Source organism: Physcomitrium patens, chromosome 14, assembly GCF_059467195.1.
Source record: "Physcomitrium patens ecotype Gransden chromosome 14, ASM5946719v1, whole genome shotgun sequence".
NCBI classification, from domain to species: domain Eukaryota; kingdom Viridiplantae; phylum Streptophyta; class Bryopsida; order Funariales; family Funariaceae; genus Physcomitrium; species Physcomitrium patens.
In genome coordinates, this window is record NC_143423.1 from 10,534,661 (window position 1) to 10,554,393 (window position 19,733).

The 19,733-nt window shown below is 34.4% G+C and overlaps 1 protein-coding gene across 4 annotated transcripts; it reads left to right on the forward strand.

Annotated features, from left to right (window-relative positions):
- The first annotated feature begins 7,377 nt into the window (after positions 1-7,377).
- Positions 7,378-13,107, forward strand: LOC112291126 (uncharacterized). 4 transcript variants are annotated; one of them, XM_024538175.3, is made up of 9 exons: positions 8,427-8,566; positions 8,710-8,805; positions 9,375-9,445; positions 9,702-9,782; positions 9,943-10,011; positions 10,119-10,235; positions 10,522-11,622; positions 11,824-12,224; positions 12,346-13,107. In XM_024538175.3, the coding sequence occupies exons 4-9, from the start codon at positions 9,723-9,725 to the stop codon at positions 12,350-12,352; spliced, it is 1,755 nt and encodes a 584-aa protein (XP_024393943.1). In that variant the 5' UTR covers positions 8,427-8,566; positions 8,710-8,805; positions 9,375-9,445; positions 9,702-9,722; the 3' UTR covers positions 12,353-13,107. The 4 variants fall into 4 exon arrangements, with proteins under 4 accessions (XP_024393941.1, XP_024393942.1, XP_024393940.1 ...); XM_024538173.3 differs by lacking the exons at positions 8,427-8,566; positions 8,710-8,805 and adding an exon at positions 7,378-7,550; XM_024538174.3 differs by lacking the exons at positions 8,427-8,566; positions 8,710-8,805 and adding an exon at positions 7,665-7,996.
- Positions 13,108-19,733: the final 6,626 nt, after the last annotated feature.

Here is a 19,733-nt window from a genome sequence, read left to right on the forward strand (position 1 = left end):
TATGCTCAGAAATTTAAAGAGCACAAAATTGGTGCACAATTCTCTTTAACAGAACAGAGTTAAGTCAGAATCTAAAAAAACATTAGGTTTCAAATAGATCATCTTGAGTGAAAATCTCCCACCCAAGGTCATTGTCACTACATGGAATGTCCAAAATATGGCAAATATGGCAAATTGTGTTTGCATAGAATGGAGAAAGGCATGAAGAATTTTTGCTGGAAACAAGAGAGTCTGTTACTGAAATTTTGATCAGTTATAGACCCTCAATAGATTTTTCTTTTTCCCTAGAACAGACATTAATGCAATGTGGAACAGACATTAATTCCAAGCTCTGATTTGAATTTGCACCTCCTAGAAGAACAACAGTAAAAGTCATGCAGGCACTCACACTGTAGTTCCTGCTTGTATTTTCTACATTTAATACCAAAATGTTTTCCTTCTTCTGATTCAACAATAAAAATTCTGAAAATAAAAACTAAAACATAAAATGCAGAATGAGTGATGCTGGCTGCTCCAACAGTCATGGTTTCCAGCTTGTGTACAACACTAAACCCATAATCTATGGAAACTCCAGTGGTCTCCCAATCTCTGTGCAGTCTCTACCTCTGTGTGTGTGAGAGTGTGTCCGTGTCTCTATGTTGTCCTACAAATCTCCCTTAGTTATGGCTTGTCCTTGGCCTTACAGTTGACCTTGTAACCCCTACTTGTCCACCCCTAATCTTGTAATGAAAAACATTTTCTAACTCACTTACAGGCTAATCACTGTGTTATTGGGAGCCTCTTAAACAGAATGCAACTTATAAGACTGCTAGTGTCAGTCTTCACTTGTGTACTTATGTTTTTTCCTTGGTTTTTTTCTATCTTAAAATGCTGACTCACTGTACTGGGACTGAGTCAGCATGACTCAAACTGCCTCTTCTTCTTCTTTTGATGGGTGCCGTACACACAATAGAAATATCATCGGGCAGCATAAAGAAACAATAATCTGGTCACTTCCCTAGTGAGTGATGCTGGGCATCAAGCCATGAGGTGTGCCTTTGGGCATTGAAAGAGTGAAATTACTAGCCCAGCTAGCTGGCATGGCTGAGAGTACCTGCAACCCAAAGACAGTAGAGAGCTACAAACCCAGATTCAGGGCTAATTTGGTGGTGGTGGTGGTGGAAGAATCCTTGGGATCTGCTCCCAATGGCTCCTCCTCCTCATGTTAGTAAAGCAAGCACAGGAGGGCTGGGCTGGGCTGGCTTCAACAGTAACCCTTCCCCTTTTCCTGCCAGGTATGGCAACAGGGACATCTGGATTGCAAGCTCTGAATGGACTGACTGGCTTGTGAGTCATTGCCCCATGTGCAGTCTCGTCCTTGTGCCCTCCCTTCCTTGCAGATCTTCATCACATCTACTTACAGATTTAAAATAAATAAAGAAATAACCCACTGTGGTCAATGTCCACACTTTTTTCTTCTTACTTTGCTGCAAGGGGTGGTGAATGGGGTTAGGCATCGCGGGGGGTTAGGGTTGGAGAGACAGTGGGTGCAGAGCAAAAGCATGTGATGCTCAGACTGCCACTGGAGAGTCTCTTCTTCTTCTGCTGCAGCTGCTTCTGCTGAGGCCTTGGAGTCTCTCACACACTCTGGCAGCTTTGCAGCTCCCGGATGCAGATGGCTTTTAATTCCAGCTATTATTCATGAATACTTAGGCCTGATTGGACACTGCCTGAAAAGGATGTCCTTGGCCCCTTGCTTCCTGGAGTCCTGGCTATACTCTGTCAAGGTCGTGGAATCATATTGGCTCTACAACCCTTTGCCCCCCTCCCTCTAGCTTCCTTCTCAATCTTCTTCACATTCCTCATCCTTCCAACTTTCCATCGAGTAGTGAAACCATACTCAGGTTTGCAGATCCAGCTAACAAAACTCCTCCACTCTCATGGGCATGGATCCTCACAATTGAGATCCAGCCTTGCTTTTGGGGGATCCCCCAATAAATCCTCAAAAACTCACCTTTGTTGTACCTGGAAATAAACTACATTGGGAATGCAGCCTGCCTGGCGAAGGCAGAAATTCTGACACTCTGTAAATTATTTTGTTTGTGATTTTTCCAGTTAACCTGGTCATGATACATGTTGGATGAATGTGTATCAGGAGAATATGAAACAGTATGCTCTAAGCATTTGCCAAAATGTTGCCAAGTACAGATCATTTTGTTTCTTATTGTTGTTGACTAGGCTGCAGACCATATCTTTTTTGTGTATTTTCATTGTTCATGACAATAAACACACATTAGCAAGTGATACATTGGGCAGTGTGAATGGTGACTGGATTTGGATAACAGTCTGATCTGGGACACAAGTCACTGTGTGATTAAGAAAGGGTTGGAAACTGTGACAAGAACCTTCAAATGTGCACTAATTATTCATTACATGGGATTGCCATTATTTGGAGCTCTCCTTCTCATCCAATACCACACTAGATCCAGCACATGGCTTTGTTTACTTTCCTCAATTCCATATCTTTGCACAGAAAGACTAGAGAAAAAACCAAATCATCACTTTTTTGTTATTTGTGTGATTACAAGGGACAATTAGTGTTGAAACATCAGTGTGGTGATTTTCAAATGTGATACATGTTGATTTGGAGTGAAGCAATAATCATGTGAATTATCATGCATACACACCAGCAGTCCTATTCCACACTTGTAACATACTACAGTACTTTCCAGCCTCACTTTAGCATTCTGTGTACCTGAAAAATAAAAAAAATCATTCTCTAATTTTTGAGACATCTACAATAATAATAATAATACGAAATTCATTTGTCATATTTTAAGATCTAGAATGAATCAACTAAAAGAAATAGATAGACATTAACTTCAAGTTGTACCTATTGCTTCATTGTAGAATTAGGATTGTATTAGTTGAATGTGAGGTCATTGAGTATGAATTTCTCAGAAATTCTAAATTGCTAGTGATAGGTTAGAATCACCCTGAGTGCAACAGGTTGAAAAAAAATCAATGAGCCCAATGAGTTAAACCCAATTTCATTACACCAAGCACATGGACTTTCTACATGTGAACCAATACAACTTTAAATTAAAAAAGGAATAGATTGAAACACCAAAATCATTCAGTAGCCATATTCCATTAAAGAAATTTAAACCAGATTTTTATTAATGGTTTTAAGAAGAGAAATTGAGCCAAGTTGTCTACATACACATGTTGATTCTCATAAAAACCAAGCTGATTAAAACTTGGTGTGTTTGAAATATTGTGAAAAATTACTATGTTTTGCACAATTTGACTTTTAAAGCTGCAAAATTATTATTATGGGTATTGATCTTATTTCTTACTTTCTTGAATGCATAAGCAAAAAAGAACATCCATGTGGAACTAACTGTATAATATGTATGACATGATCCCAACTGTCAACAACTGTAAACTGTGTCATGCACATGTGTCATACTATATGTGTGTGTGTGTGAGAGAGAGAGAGAGTGAGAGAGAAAGAGAGATAGAGAGAGTGTGAGAAAATGAATGAATGGTTGTATTTTGATCTAGTTTTAGTTTTGCGAAGCTTTATCTCAAAACTTCTATTTTGGTGTTTTTTCTAAATCACAAGTAAGAAAACAAACATTAAAAACAAAAATCTGGTTTATCTTCCATGTATTGCAAAAAAAATGTATAGATAATACAAAAGCATATATTCAGATTGAGATGCATTCTTTTTACCATTACAACATCACACTTATTTGAACATGGATTCATTTGGGCTTGGTTCAGAAAATTTCACAATTCCTCTATGCAACTGGCAAGGAAACTGCCAATAGCACACCACAACCAGTCTGTTCAGTGAAACCAACATTTCCATGAGATGTCAGACTACATCTTCAGAGTTTGGGCAATGAGACCTCATTTATCTTGCATCTTACTCATTCTCAACAACAACTTGCCAAAATTTCCATTCTGCGGAACTCCATGCATGACAGAAGATTTCAACTACAGAAACACTTAATATTGGAAGCAGAATTCCTTCCTTCAATCACACTTTAAGCGATGCAGGTCAGCAGCCAGTGAAAGACATATATAGAGGAGGCACTGCAGGTTATAGTACATAGACTCATGCTTTGGCTCTAAGTCACACAGATTCCTGTGTCACTGCTAAGCTTTGGGATAGAGAGAGGGTAATAGCTCTGCAATGGATATGATGTCCAGCCTCAACCTTGGCTCCAGCACTCAATTGAAGTTGCTTAGCTTCCACAGTTTCACTAGGCAATGAGTTCACTGCCACCATCTTCATCTTCTCCATCCTCTTGCTCTCTTGGCTTTAGAACCCTGGCAATGAATGGACCCAACTCATCAAGTGCACCCATTGATTGTTGATCACCTGGAGCCTTGGGAGAGCCAAAGGCAACAATAGAAATGGGGGTTGGATTCCAAGAACTAGGTTGGCCAACAAACTCTGGACCAACATGCCCTTCATCAAGTTCGTAAAGGAAATTTGTGTTTTTGGTATGAGTGCTGGATTCCAACATCTAAAGTATTTAACAATGGAAGAGAGGATTTGAGGACCCACTTTGGATGGTGGGAAGATTGTGGAAGGGGGGGGGGGGTACCCAAGAAGCAATGTTGGGGTGGACGTGTATCTTGATCAACAAACAAATAATTGTTGTCTTTGCTGATAGTTAGAACTTTTGTGAAGGCAATGAAAACATGAATATTACATGGAGTTATTGTGGTGATGTAGCTTGGATTCACATGGATGAGTCTTCCTAGTCCTGTTAATTATACGCATGTTAAAAGCAATCAAAGTACTAGAGGATGAGTAAGTTTGAATTGGGCTAAAACATTTGCTGAGGATGGATGTGATTTTATTGATTTGATGGTCAGGTACAACTACAAGATTTGTATAACTATCATATCTACAGGTTCTTGCAATTCTGAGTTGTAAAACAATAATAATAACAACAATAATGTCAAAAGACCTTAGTGAACTTTGAAGACATATGCCTGAAATGAGAACCTTGCTTTAACATTCATGATTTCTGATAGTAGTTCCAGCTGATTGTACACATTGTATACATACATGCATTGAAGTTTGGACATAGTGTAAGTGTTCACAACTGTTGCTGTCCTCTCATTTTTGGTACTCATCTCAAATTACCCTGCTAAAGTGAAGTTTGGAGGTTATGAAAGCATTCACTATGTTGGCCATTCTTTCATTAGTTATAGGTCCTACTACATATTTTCTACATCAAGAGAAAAAAAAAAAAAAAAAGTGAAGATGGAATGAATGACACATTATAGGTTACACCAAGAAGGATATACATGTAGATATTAATAAAGAAACTGAAAATAAGGACCTAAGTAGTGGTAAGAAATCCCAGTGAATTTCATATTCCCTTTTTCAGAGTTGGAACTCTGTTGATAAGGATTTTACTCTGTCCTGGTTCCCACCACCCATCATTGCCTCTGCCACAATAATAGGGTTTGTTCTCTGTTCTTGTCTGGAGCTCTTTGGTTGAGAGCCACAAAGGAAGGAGGAATGCCTTTGGATTGGGTTGAAGCCCCCTGCTTTGTGAGTTGAACATTAAAGAGACCCTATCCTATAATATTGGCCCTCTTCATGCCTCATTTAGACCCAGAAATAATTTGAAAAGTATAGGGAACATGCAATAGGACATGTTGAATATTTGCCATCATATCTATAATGTGGTATGTTCACCTTTCGAACTTGTGGACTTTGTAACCTTCAAGAAGTCTTGTACCCTCATTGTAGTTTTGTGCTCCCTTTTGGTGCTCTATAAGACTTACCCCCATGTATATAAAATAATGAATAACCCCTTTGAATGCCAATACTGGGGATTGAAATAATACAATAGTTCACAGTCAACTTGAAATTCACAACTGCTAGAATCTGTCACTTGACAGTGGTCTACACTAAAAAAAAACATGCACAGTATGGACAGTACTGTTTTTATTGATATATTTATTTGTTTATATCACCATCATTGGTGTGAGGATCAAATCAAGGAGCTATTTCAATAATAAACAAGTGTATTGGAGAAGTTTCTCATGGATGAGCTATTGGCAAGAAATAGAGATCACATTGATGAAACTTGCAATGGATGATGATGATAATGTGGGAGTACCTTAAATCATCAACTTAAGGTTTTTCAGCTATCTTGGGGGTTTTGTTTTGAAAAATAAAATAAAATAAAAATTGGTGTAGAAATAAGGATTTGATGTGCTCCAAAAGAAGAAAAAATATATAAATTGCCTCAATGGTTTAATTGAAATAAATTAACAAATCAGCTTCTGCATTTGACCCTTGAACCAACACATAGACTTGACCAAAACCATCCATAAAAACACATTAAACCACCACCTCCATCACAATAAACCACCAATTTCATCCTTGTAAAGTTTGCCAATCATTGGTGGGCTTGGAATGGATTTAGAATCTTTCTACAGGAAGAACTATTGTTTTTGGATATGTGCAAAGACATTTTAGAGTAAGGTCAACTGAATGGTTGAGGGGCATGACACAGTTAAAGATATTTCTTTGTTAATGTGGCTTCCTCATCAACCAATTATCATGACAAATTGCAAAAGAAGACAACAACTTCTTGATGGCATTTGTGATGCCACCACTGCTGCTGGTTGTACTTGAGATATCCTTCATCCTTGGGTTAGGTGGGTATACTTCATATAAACTCTAGAAACTCTGTTCATACTGATGATGTTATTAATGCCTACAAGCTGGAGTGCATTGCACTGTGTCCGCCCTTGTGATGAATAGTTTGTCAAAAGTACTGCTGCTGCATCCATCCTCAGATCTTTGAGATTGAGGTTTGTGTCCTTATGTTGGAAGTAAGAATTCACTCTAAATTTGGCGCAGAAGTCAAAGGTCTTTGACAAGGTTGAATTATCACAGCTTTTGGTTGAGAGGATTTTGGATTGGGAAGTTTGCTCACATATTATGTTCAAAATGGGTCAAAGAAAATCTTTAGCTAAAACATTTATATAAATTTGGTTTTTGGGCCAAATTTTGTGAAAACACTTGGAATCCTCCTGATTTCTATTTCTCTACATGGGGTGTTTGTTTACCACTTTTACACCTGCTAGAAGTATATTGAAATGCTTAAGATATCAGAAATGGGTTGTCCACCTTAACTACCTCAACCAATGTTTCATTGGGCTAATGCACTGGCAGTGGTAACAAAAATCCTTTGTGTGTATGTCATAGAAAATAATTCTGAGTGAATAGTAGTCAATTTGTGTCGAAAAAGTGTGTGAAATAGTTTAGAAATGAAGAAGGGTGGAAAAAGCAAAAGGTTGGATGGCTTTTTGAAAGTAGAGATCGAGGTTGAGGTTCTCGGAGAAGAGGGAGCCGTGAGGAGAGCGATGGCACCAGTCCGAAGCAGGCTGCGTCGGCGTCAACAATCATGCGGTATCATGGAAGAGTGCAGTTGGTTATCGTCCTCGCCAGCTTTTGAGCGATGTAAGCCAAACTTTGCAGCCTCAGTCACATTGAGCAGGGGAGTGACGGACCTGATTATCGGGTAAGATTCGTGTGCTCATCTCTCCAACTATTTCTGGAAATTCTGAGCATCTGATGATTCTTCCAGAGATATTATTTAATTGCCAGTACATGATTTGTTTGTCCCGCTGAGTGAGTGAGTGAGTGAGGGGGTGAGTGCGTTCGTCGTTTGCTTCTGGCGAGTGGCAGGAGGGGAGCAACACTTAACCAAAGCAAAGTAGTTAGATGTTGCCGTTTTGATGACCTCTTCCTCCTGCGCTTCTTAGCCTCTGCCACGTCCGGCAAGCACACGCACATTGGAGCCACACTGACATAATTGTCGCAGCGGCGTCTACATCTTTCCTTTTCAGATCCATGCAGTACTCGGGCAGTACTCCTACGGCACCAGTCTAAAAGATTTTTTACCCGCCTCTGGCAGAGGCTGTCGTACGGGACACAGATCTGTCTATAATACACGGAGCATTCAATGTGAGGTTCTATGCATCCGTGTGAGCGTGAAAGTTGGCCTAGCCACTAGATTGTGAAAAACTTGTGTAGATCTTGACGTGGTTAGCATTCTCGAAGTGGTGCGGCCTGTACTTCGATGTTCGCAGACGCTGTTAATAATTGAGTGCAGCTGGCGGGAAGTGTTCGTTCCTAGATGGCCTCATTGCTTGTGTTCACTTCACTTTGGGTTACGTGCTAGGAAATCAATGAGCCTCTTGGCTTCACGTAGGTTTCTCCCGAATCGCTAGTGGACGGATAGCGCACTACGAATGCGACCACCGTCGAAATTAGAAATCTTCTGCACAAGACTAAGAAACAAGGAACAGATCTCTTCACTAGATGCGCGACATTGGTTCCAGCATTTCAATGCAAACTACGAAACTTGATGTTGTCATTTACATCACGCTGAGCACAAGACTTAAAGATTAGAAATGATAAACTTAGAATGAATAAAAAGAAGTTGTCTCTTGGATAGCTCTCAAGAGTCTGATCGTAAGTAGACCTGTTCGAGGAACAATGACTAGGAGAAGATAGGACATGTTGTCTATTCAGGTATGATTGGCCTCTACTCTTCAAGAAAAAGTATCGCAAAAACAATTGATGGATTTACTAGACGTAGGAAGTTGCATTCCGTTTTTTTTTTTGCTGCTTTGTTTTGTTTTTAGATCCCCCCCCCCCCCCCCCCCTACCTTCAGGTAATATCTCCGAAAGGTGCGGCAAAATTGACTATGGTGAGCGCACGAGGAGATCATTGTACATGACAAGGTCGTTGGGATGTAGCTAATAGCTATGTAAGATGTGAAGCATTTCGTTTGATCACTTCTGTGGTGAATGACCTTCTGTATGCTCCAAATAGCTGTGAACATATATTCATGAAGTGTTTTGATGTAGAGGAATCTGCTATCTTAGTGGGGTCATCTATTTTATCAAAGAATGTACCAAAAAATTGATTTAGCTCAACCAAATCTTTCAATATCGTCGCTGTATTATTTGTGATAGATTTCTCTAAGTCAATCGTCAAAAACAGAGACTGATCATTGAAAAACTGCGTCGTTCGCCTACAACTGAAAATTACAACTTAGATTTAGAATCAAGCGCTGAAACACACATCGTAGTTTTCTGAAAAAGGGTGGAAACATCAGTTGTGTCTATCCAATTTTAAAATAAATTTAACGAACAAATGTCTTTCCTTGCGAAGATGCTAGCTTGGGAAGTAGTGCGTCCCTCCCTGTCTAATGAGTTCATGTTCAGCAAACGATTTAGAAATCATTTCGAGGATTGTTCACGGATACGTAAGTTCTTCCCAAGATCTTTCAACATGTGCTGATATTTCTACATATGCTTCAATTTGTGCCTGCAGGAATCACATGGAGAATCGTCTGTTCTGAGATTCCCAGGGCTTTCAAGTTAGGAATCAATTACTCTTGCCAGGTACTCAATTGCCGCAAAAATGTTTTCTTCTTTTGATAGTTCAGTTGATGGAGGAAGGACACGGAGGCGGTATTTCTATGTACGATCCCGAAATCAGCAATAGTTAGAGCTTACGTGCATCATAAAATTTGCGAGCATAATCGACAGGTATGCAGTTATAAGTCTATTAAGCACATAAGAATTCATCGAAGCCAATGTTTGACTGCCATTGGGATAAGTCTGCTGATGAAAATGCTTGCCATGTTGCAATTTACAGAATTTATGAGAGAAGAACTCAATGCAGGACATTCCGTATGATGTGTCACATGTTCCAATCGACTACGATAATTCTGTCGGTGTATGCTTCTGAAATCCTTTCGACACTTTTCCCTTCCAAATAGGATAATCGTATGTTAACAAGGCATCACCTTTAGATTTTTCTGATTTATGTTCCTTTAAGAGCATGTTGTCCTTGAACTATCCCAACTTTGCCTGAGAGAAGTGGTTTCGGAGCGCAGATCAATGAAGCAAGCGATAAAGATGAGAGGCGGGATCAAAGAGAACTGCGGGCTGCGCTGGAGAGGGATGTGAGTAATTTTTTTAGTAAAATTGAGAACTCGGTTTTGATTTAGCATTCGAGACTTGTTCTGTACATCAATTTTTGGCTCTAAATGGGTTGGGTGTGAATGAACAGGTTGCCCAGCTACAGAAGAAGCTACTTATTGAGATAAACATGCGCAATGCTCTAAGTCGTGGACTAAGCAGACCTTTGGGCGCTCTCCCTCGAATATATGCCAGCTTACCTTTAGAGGCATGTTCGCCATCCCTATAACCAGAGTGCACTCTGTTAGATTATTTATAAGTCTTTGTGATTAGTAGTCGATTTTGAAGGCGCTATGGGAGCTGGATATCGGGCTGACAAGTCTTTGATATTCTCTTCTGATGAGTGATCGAGATTAAAAGATAAGGGCAAAGGGAATATATAGGATTGTAGATTCTGAATTCGTGAAAGCATATATTGGTCTATATTGCGGGTAGGCTTCCAACAGAATTTCGTTATGCGTGAGACATAACGCCGATCGTGTTGATACCTGCAGATTAGGGAGTTGTTGCTAGAGGTGGCGGTTCTTGAAGAAGAAATCATTTCCCTGGAGAAGCAGGTCATTTACCTCGGAAGAGAAGTTGAAATTCAAGCCATGCCTGCAATGGACGATGAAACGATCTGTTACGAGAAGGATCCAGATCAAACTGTAACTTTAGATAAAGCAGAGATCTTAGTGTCCCCAGCAGTATCTCCTAAAGACTGTTCTAGGTTGAACCCAAAGCCTTCATTGTCTCCCAGCAAGTCCTTCAATCAGAAGAGCAGTCTCTCAAAACCTTCATTCTCTGTCGGAAAGTCGGCAGAAATTAAAAGCAGCGCAGTGAAAACATCAATCCCTTCTAGAAACTCCTCAGACAATAGCAGTTCTATCAAATCCTTAACCTCTACCAAGGACTCCATAGAACCAAAACGCATTGTTACTGTAGCTCCTCAAAAACCTCAAATCCATAAGAGTGCCTCTATTCCAAAGGTATCCCTCAAGACCAGTAGAGACTTCAAAAGCAGAAGGCTATCTTTTACGAAAATAGAACCTCACGAGACCACCGCACCTGCGACACATTCAGTTGGCCCTTTCATCCCGCTGCAACTAAGTCTTATAGAGAACGAAGAGAACGCCCTGGCTGCATCACCTGCTCCTGTTAGCCCTTCTGATGTTGGTAAAACCGTTACAAAACCTCCAAGGATCAAGACTGACAATTTAAAGCCGCCGGTGATAGGAAGCGCTCGGGCCAAGTTAAAAAATCCACAAAATAGCAATGTCGCACCCGTGACTCGCCCTCTGAAGCCAGCCAGCACTCCTAGACTGTCAGGTCAAGAAAGGGGTCCATTGAACTCCTCACGCATTCTTCGTCATCCAGTCACTCTTGCTTCTAGCTTGAACAGGAAGAAATCTTCAACAGCCACTTTAGGACAGAGTGTGCATGCTCATGAAACATCCTCAGCACCTGTCAACGGTGAATCAATTCTCCGAAGCGGTCATCAAAAACCTGCTGATGCAAAGGATAGTATGTACAATATCAACAATGAAGAAATTCCTTCACATGACGAAGTTTATGGAGATTACGAACCTATCGTCCTTTCTCCAAACCATGCGAAGGTATAGCCACTTTCTTTTCTCTTGGCACTTATTCAGTGATCATTCTGAACTGTATCATAATAAGGATGCATTTACCAGTTATACAACAACGAAGGAAATGTGACAAAATTCTACAGATCAGGAACTTCATTTGCTAAGCTTGATGTGGCTTATTCTTTGGTGCTTGTTGACTCCTTGATTCTATCTTAACCCATGGGGCAGGTAAATCAACAAAATTGTTCACCGGAAAGAGTCTCAAAAAGCTTGGATCCAATACCAGACTCGGTATTTTTGTCGGAAGAAGTGGTGAAGTTTCTTGCATCCATCTACGGAAATCTGCAGGAGAAGCAAGCCACCTCAACATCCGACACTGGTTCTTCACAAGCCTCGACGTCAACAACTCTATCCAGTGCAAGTCCTGATGATTATAACATGAATCGTGGCACTAACATCAACTTCAAGTTAGACGCCTGTCATGTTGAAAGTTTTAGATCCAAAAGAAGCACCAGCATCAGATATGTGCAAGGTTGTCATTCTGGTGAAGTTGCGGAACCACCGGATCCACATACCTGTTTGAACATGGAAAATATCAGCACTCGGGCAATTTTTCATCAAAGGCTGATGTAAGATCTCAATAGTTGTGTTTCTTTTGCATCTGAATCGTGATCAAGCCCTAAACATATGAAAAATAAAGTAAAATAATATAAAACTTGTTAATGAACGAGGACGTTCGTATTCTTGCAGGAGCTAGTAATGAGGAGCAATACAGATCTAGAAGAGGAAATGACTGCATTTGGTAGATGCTGAGTTTTCTCGAACACATAGGCCGTTCACTTTCGGATACGTTAGAAAAAACCAGAAGTGGTGGAATCCTAATGCTACCTTCATCATCATTTAGACAACTCTCATCTCGCATCTTGAACCATGCCATGCACCCGACGAAGAAACAATCGCCATGGAGATATACCAATTTCTTATTTTTCATGCATGTGCGTCAACAATGTGCAGTAGGTAGAATGATAGTGATAATAATATCGTTAGAAATTTGTGGTTGATATAGAAGTTGCAGGCATCGACATTAGCTACATGGCGAGAGCAAAGAGGCATAGAGTTCACTCTTTAGTGGTATGACTACAGTCAGCGAATCAACACAGAGGGTGAATCAAGGCATTTGTACAAGTATGGAGAGAGGACCATTGCTTCCAACTGCACTGGCGGTGAGTGTGTTAAAATTATGTATTCTCCATTTCGTGGTTATGAGCTGAGACTCGTCACAATGCTTAATCCCACTCACGACCTCTTCGAAGGTCATTTTCTTTTCACCACCGAACTATCGCAATTTGCAAGAGACGTTACCTGTAGATATTACAATATTTTCTGCTTCCTTTTCAATAGGGAACTATCACCTGCACTATAAGAATTCGTTTGAGCACAGAGACTGATTACATGTCTCAGACTTAAGTAATAAAGGCTGATACTTTTGAAGCACCTAGTGCGCCATTTGCATGAATAACCATGATATTAACTAACAATGAATTAATAAACTATTTTTTTCTTTTTTTTATTATTTATTTTTATTTTTAAGCCTACTCTTAAAACCTGAGTATCATGAAAAAATTTATAAAGGATGATTATGCAAGGCTAGATATCTTCTTTGTTTCACACAAATAAATTTATTATGATGTTTGTAAAAAGGAGATGATCATGTGATGATAAGAGTAGTTTAGCTTCAATGATTAAAGAATTCTTAAACATCAAATAACCATTAATGATTTATTATTATTTTGTAGTAATTACTTTCAGCAATCTTTACTTACTAGTAAGTTTTGTGAATGTAGTTTAGGTCATAGAATTATATGTCAAAGTAGTATATATCTATATATATATGTTAAAAATATAATCCTATTTTTATTACTACATAAATTTAGATATAATTTTTATACATTCCAACCTTAATATCTATTATTTAATCTTAAAGTATTTTAGAATCTTTCCATAGACACATATTCATCTAAATTAAAGAAGTTAAATAGATATATGTAGAAGTAAGTAAATTTGATAATATCTTATAGAACAACTTTTTAGAAGCTTTATAGATGTAGATTTGACTTTATATGTACTTATGGGTGATTGGTGGATTAAAAATTTGGTCAACAAGATGGCCAAATGTCACACATATAGAAAGCTTCTCTTATGAGTTAAACATGTATCCTATTAGTTAGACATGTGACAAAAGTCTTATAGAATGTTGCCTCATAGCTATTAGTTAGATAGTTTATATAGATGCAATAGTGAAACCTTCTTCATTCTTGAAAATACCTTTTTTTTTATTCTTAGTTTAGTTTAAAGAGTCTCTAGTTTTTTAGTCTTTAACAAAAGTCATTCTAATTACTTCTTCAATATTCATATATATATATATATATATATATATATATTATTTCATTTTAATATATTTTACTTATTTATTTATATTCTTTGAGATCTTATTCTTGAAAGTTTGACAAAAATGTTAATGTATTATTTTTAATTTATCTTAGAAGTAAGTGAATTATTCCACTTTTTTTTGTTTTATTTTAAATAGATCAAAGAAAAAATTACAAATGTAATATTTAGTAGAAGTAAGAATAGATTTGAAACTATTGCAAATCTTTATAAGCTTGTCAAAAGTTTTAAGGTAAGAATTTCATATATTACTATTTTCAATCATAAATATACTATTTTTATACATATGAAAGAAGTAAACAATAAGGTCCAATGTCTACATGAAAAAATTGTGCAATTGAAAGAAGCAAGTAAATCAACCTTGCAATAAAATCTAAAAAGTCTTATTACAAATATGAGAGCAACAAGGATAAGTATGTTGGAGAAGTTTAATTTAAAAAGATCAAAATTTCAAAGATTTCTATAAAAAATTAAATTATATATATAAAAAAAATCTTTCTAATATCTTAATGGATTTTCTTAAATTAGATTTATTGGCATACTCTTATTTGAAAGTGTTCTATTTTAATTTGCACTTTTGACAGAAAAAGATTATGATTCTTCTATAATCTAAATTCATTTTTGGAAGTGTTTAGGGCCACATTTAGAAAAAAAAATTGTGAAAGAGTAATAAAGACAAAATTTTGTTTTTACAAAAAAGATCATAATTAATAACCATATATATTGTTGAATTCCAAAACCTTGTTTGTGATGTAATTTGGAATGATAAAGCCCTTATCAATCAATTTTGATATAAGTTAAAAGATAATATAAAAGACTTATTATTAATAATAGTAAAAGCAACCTTATTAAAATATTTTATTGCTTAAGCCATTGCATGTAATATTTGACTTTTTAAAAGATTCCAAGAATAAAGATTTGGATAGAAAAGCACAAGTCAAGTTATAAAAATAATTTCTATATTTTTAATATATTATTTATCAAAGCCTAAATCTATAAAAAATGATACAATATGTTTTAAATCTCTCATTTAGTAAGAAAAGACTTATATTGTTAAAAAGAATTATACTTATGTTGTAGAAAATCTAATCATAATACTCAATATTATCCAAAAAAATAACATAATTACAAAATATAAAGCATGGTTGCTAAAAAAGAGAATGTGCCAAGAAAACATTTGTCTAGCTATAGTTGAAATCTTCTACAATATCTAATAAAGATTCTATTTTTTCATAAAATCCTTTATTTTTTTTAATAATAGATATTTTTTAGAACTAAAAAACTACAGAAATTCTACCTTGTTAGATTCAAGGATTTCAATTTATTTTATAAATAAATATTTTTTCAAAAATTAGGAAATATTTTTGATCAAAAAAACTAAATTTGTACATATAGAAGTCATAAATGGTCATTTTTTGTCTTTAAAAGATATTATCCATAAAATATTCATATAGATATATCAACAAATGGTCATAATAGATTAATAATATTAAATATTAATAGATTTTTTTCTAATCAAATTATTTTAGGTTTATTATGATTAAAAAATTATAAACTTTAAATACATTACATATATTATAATTTTAAATTTATTTAATAATATATCCTATATTTTTGTTACTAAGGTAGAAAGTCATAAGTCTAGTATAATTAAACTTGTATTAATAGGTATAAGAGCTTTCATTCATACTACAAAAGAATGATCATCTTTTGATATTTATGTCACATCCATTTTACATAGTACAAAGACTTTAAGTAATATTTCAAGTTAGTATGAAGATTATTAAAATATAAATATATATATATATATATATATATATATATATATATGAATACTCTTTAAAAATATTATCTTTATGATTGTTCAATTAACCTTTAAAAAAACATTCAACCATTATTTAGACCAATCCATAGTTTATTATAAAAAAAATTGACTACATTTAAGGAATACATTGATGAGAATTTGGCTAAAAACTTTATACATCATTTGAAATCTCCAATATAAGCTTCCATCTTGTTTGTAAAAAAAAGGATAAATTACTACGGATATACATAGATTATCAAAGTCTCAACAAAATCATCATTAAGAATATGTATCTTCTACATTTTAGAGCATGAAAATTATATTTGTTGTGTCTTATAAAAACTCACAAATATACAATTATAAATCAAATAAAGAAGAGTATATTCTATACAACTCAAGTTGATTTTGTAAAAATATATCATTTCAAATGATAATTTTATGATGCATCCTAAAATATTTTAGACTATCATTGATTGGAAGATTTTAAAAACAATAAGAGATATCTAGTATTTTTGAAATTTATAATTTATTATTAAATATTTATCAGGAAAGTTTTGTAAATTATATTTTTATTTATATATTTGACTTGTAAGGAAAAATTGAGTAGAATAAAGAAGCTAAACCATTATTTGAAGCTTTAAAAATAATTATTATTTTCATATCAATTTGAAATAGATTCAACTTTTATAAGATATTTTTTATCAAAAAAAATATATTGGACTTTATTTTGAGTATAGTATTGCCAAAAATGGGTGCAAATGAAAAAATTTATCTATAAGTTTAATAGATACATATATTTATTCTTATATTTATCTAGATAATATAAATAATTAGAATTAGATAAATGTAGATTAATTTAATAATATCTTATAAAGAAGCTTCTTAAATTTTTTAGATTTCTTAGAAGCTTCTTAGAAGCTTTATAGATGCAATTTCACCTTTATACATGTGTAAAGGTCATTGATAGGTTGAACACTTGGTCGATAAATTAGCCATATGTTGTACATATTAATAACTTATGATACAAGCTAATTATGTGGCACATGTATAAAAAACTTATCTTACAAGTTAAGACACTTATCTTGTAAATTGGACATATTTTTATGTTATGTATCATCTTATTTGAGAATGCACCAAGTACCTGATTGTGGAAGGTGAAGTCCTATGTTGCAATTATCTAAAAAATCCTAATGGGCATCAACCATTAAAAAAAAAAAAAAAAAAAAAAAAAAAATCAATGCAAAAAGATTTAAAGTCAATGCAAAATACTGAAAAAAACTCTTTTTAATTACCTCAAGAAAATATAAATTATCATTTTTTTTATTGTTTTTTTTTTATTATTATTTTTTTGTTTTGTTTTGTTTTTTTTTTTGGAGCTTCCAATTTTTTCTTCAAACTTTAATCCTAAGTAATGACCTTTAGTTAGCTGTAATTCCTAATTTAATTGTCCAATTGATATAAAATTTTGCATATTTGTGAAATAACATGTCTTCTATATGTTCAAAATTTTTTAATCTAATCCAACTTACAAATTATGAGAAAAATGCAAAAGAACCACATTGGTATCTCTTAGCTGCCAATTTAAAGGTTGATGATGAAGTTTGAGCAATAATTTCTCTATCTCCAATCATTAACTTTAGCTCCAAATTAGAATGTGGCTTGATATATTAGTCTACTAAAACCATGCTAAATTTCTCTTTGTTCCAATATGCAAATCTTTAAATATTGTAAAATTCCTTCCTAACCTTAAATGCCAACTTTTGATATCTTCTTGTACTAAAATCTAAATAACTTTCATTTTTATGATTAAAATAATATAAAAGTTTATATGAAATTAGTACACTCATTCAAGTATACATTAAAAAAATTTGAAATATAGATGTTATATGCATTTGACCAACTAGCCAATAGTACTAGCTTTAATTTTATTGCATAAATTCAAAATCACCAATACAAACCTTGATTTCACACAATGATTGTAAAGTCATCTCAAAACCTATAAAAATAAGCTTGAAGCTAGCTCTCCAATTTAATCCTTCAATCTCTAAAAATCTCCTCTATTTTGCCCTAAGTAGCTATTTTACTAGTTAGAGGTTTGATTTCAAACTTGATCAACAAATAGTCATCCTCCAAGTATCAATTCAACCTTTTGTAAGAATTTTGGAGCAAAATTCTATTCTTATATTTATTTTATAATTAATTATATTAAATATTTATCTAATTTATTTAATTTTTATCTATTTATAGTCTTTTTAAGATACTAAAAGAATTTTTTATAATCTAGAAGGTAAATTTGTTAACTAACCTTTAATCTTCTAGCTATTAAAATAAAAAAATAAACTAAAGGGCTTTTATAAAAGCCTTCTTTAAATATCTAAAATTACTATTAAACCAAGATGATAAAATACAAATCATAATATCATTTTTGCTCACATTTTTACAATGTAGTCAGGTTATACATGACATCCACCTCCTCTAAATCTGTCCATCTTTTGATATGTGCTAATAGAACCGTTGAATTTGGCTTGCATCATACCACTTCTTCATTCTTGGTATCTAATCTATCTTCAACATTGTCAATATCTATTTCAATATTATTTTTTTTCTTCTAAAATGTTAAATCCTTCAACAAGATCTTTTGTATTTATTTGTCCATCTCGCTTCTTAAAAATCTTTACTCGCTTCTCAATAATATGTATTTTTAACCTTGTGCCATTCAACTCTTTTAATGAATATGTGGCATTATCATGAATTTCTACCACCACATATAGTTCAAATCAACATTTTGAAAACTTCCACAAAATACTATATTGATTATCCAAACTCTTATCATAAACAAGCATATAATCACCTTCTATAATTATTCTAGGCCTCAATCAATGTCATTTATTAAATTTAGCCTTGTTTCTTAATCTTACCTTTTGTAATCTTTCTAATGCAAGATCCACATCTTTTGATCTTTGTTTGATTTATCAAATTTTAATTACCAATAATTCTTTTCTTGTCAATCAATCTTTCTATAGTAGCATATTCCAAGTTGGTACATATTTTTTAATTGGCATGATAGATTTTCGACTTGTCTTAAGTTCCATTGGCATATATCTTATCATTGAGCTATATATTTATAATCAAATCATAATGTATAAGGTAGAAGTTGAGGCCAATTTTTCATTCTCTCATTGTAAGCTTTAATCAAGGCTTTTATAATTGGTGGATGTCTATGTTTATTCTTTTCATTATTCTTAAGATTATAAGTAATAGTCAATGATAACTTAGCTCTATATTTTTCAAAAAAATTACAAACTTCTTGTGCATTTGATTCTCTATAATTTGCAGTGATTTTATTTTATATATCCATAGCAGCAAATAACTTCTTCAAGAAAAAATCTACAAATTCTTTTTATAAACTTTATTTTCAATGCTTTGCCTTTTATTTGGTTTGATAAATCTTCACGAATAAAGACTAAATATCTTATTTGCCATAAGCCAATTGGCATACTAACTAAATTAAAAACCTATTTAAAATAAATAGCCAAAGAATATGTTGGATGTAGACCATTTCAATGTTGTATATTTGAATAAATTTGACAAATTATATAATATTCTATAAATAAGATTATATTTCAATGTATATTCATTCACTAATACCGTTCCTTCAATTTAGCAAAATTAACCCAAATTCGTCTATGCTCCACTATCAAGGACAAAGACTCGATGAGGGAAAATATACACAAAAAGGCTATCTCGATATAATAAGTCAAAATATAAACAAGTAGGTATATTAAAAGGAAACTGGAATGGCTATTGCCACAAGACAAGAAACTAAAGACTCTTGAACCTGGACTAGAAGCAAGAAAAGAGTTGACAAGAGTGAAGAAGCCTTCAC

Bases quoted from the DNA above. Each gene is read 5' to 3' on its own strand.
- LOC112291126 (XM_024538173.3), top strand. From the start codon at position 9,723: ATGCAGGACATTCCGTATGATGTGTCACATGTTCCAATCGACTACGAT. The intron at 10,012-10,118 runs GTGAGTAATTTT...GTGAATGAACAG, and splicing joins GGGCTGCGCTGGAGAGGGAT to GTTGCCCAGCTACAGAAGAA. The intron at 11,623-11,823 runs GTATAGCCACTT...CCCATGGGGCAG, and splicing joins TTTCTCCAAACCATGCGAAG to GTAAATCAACAAAATTGTTC.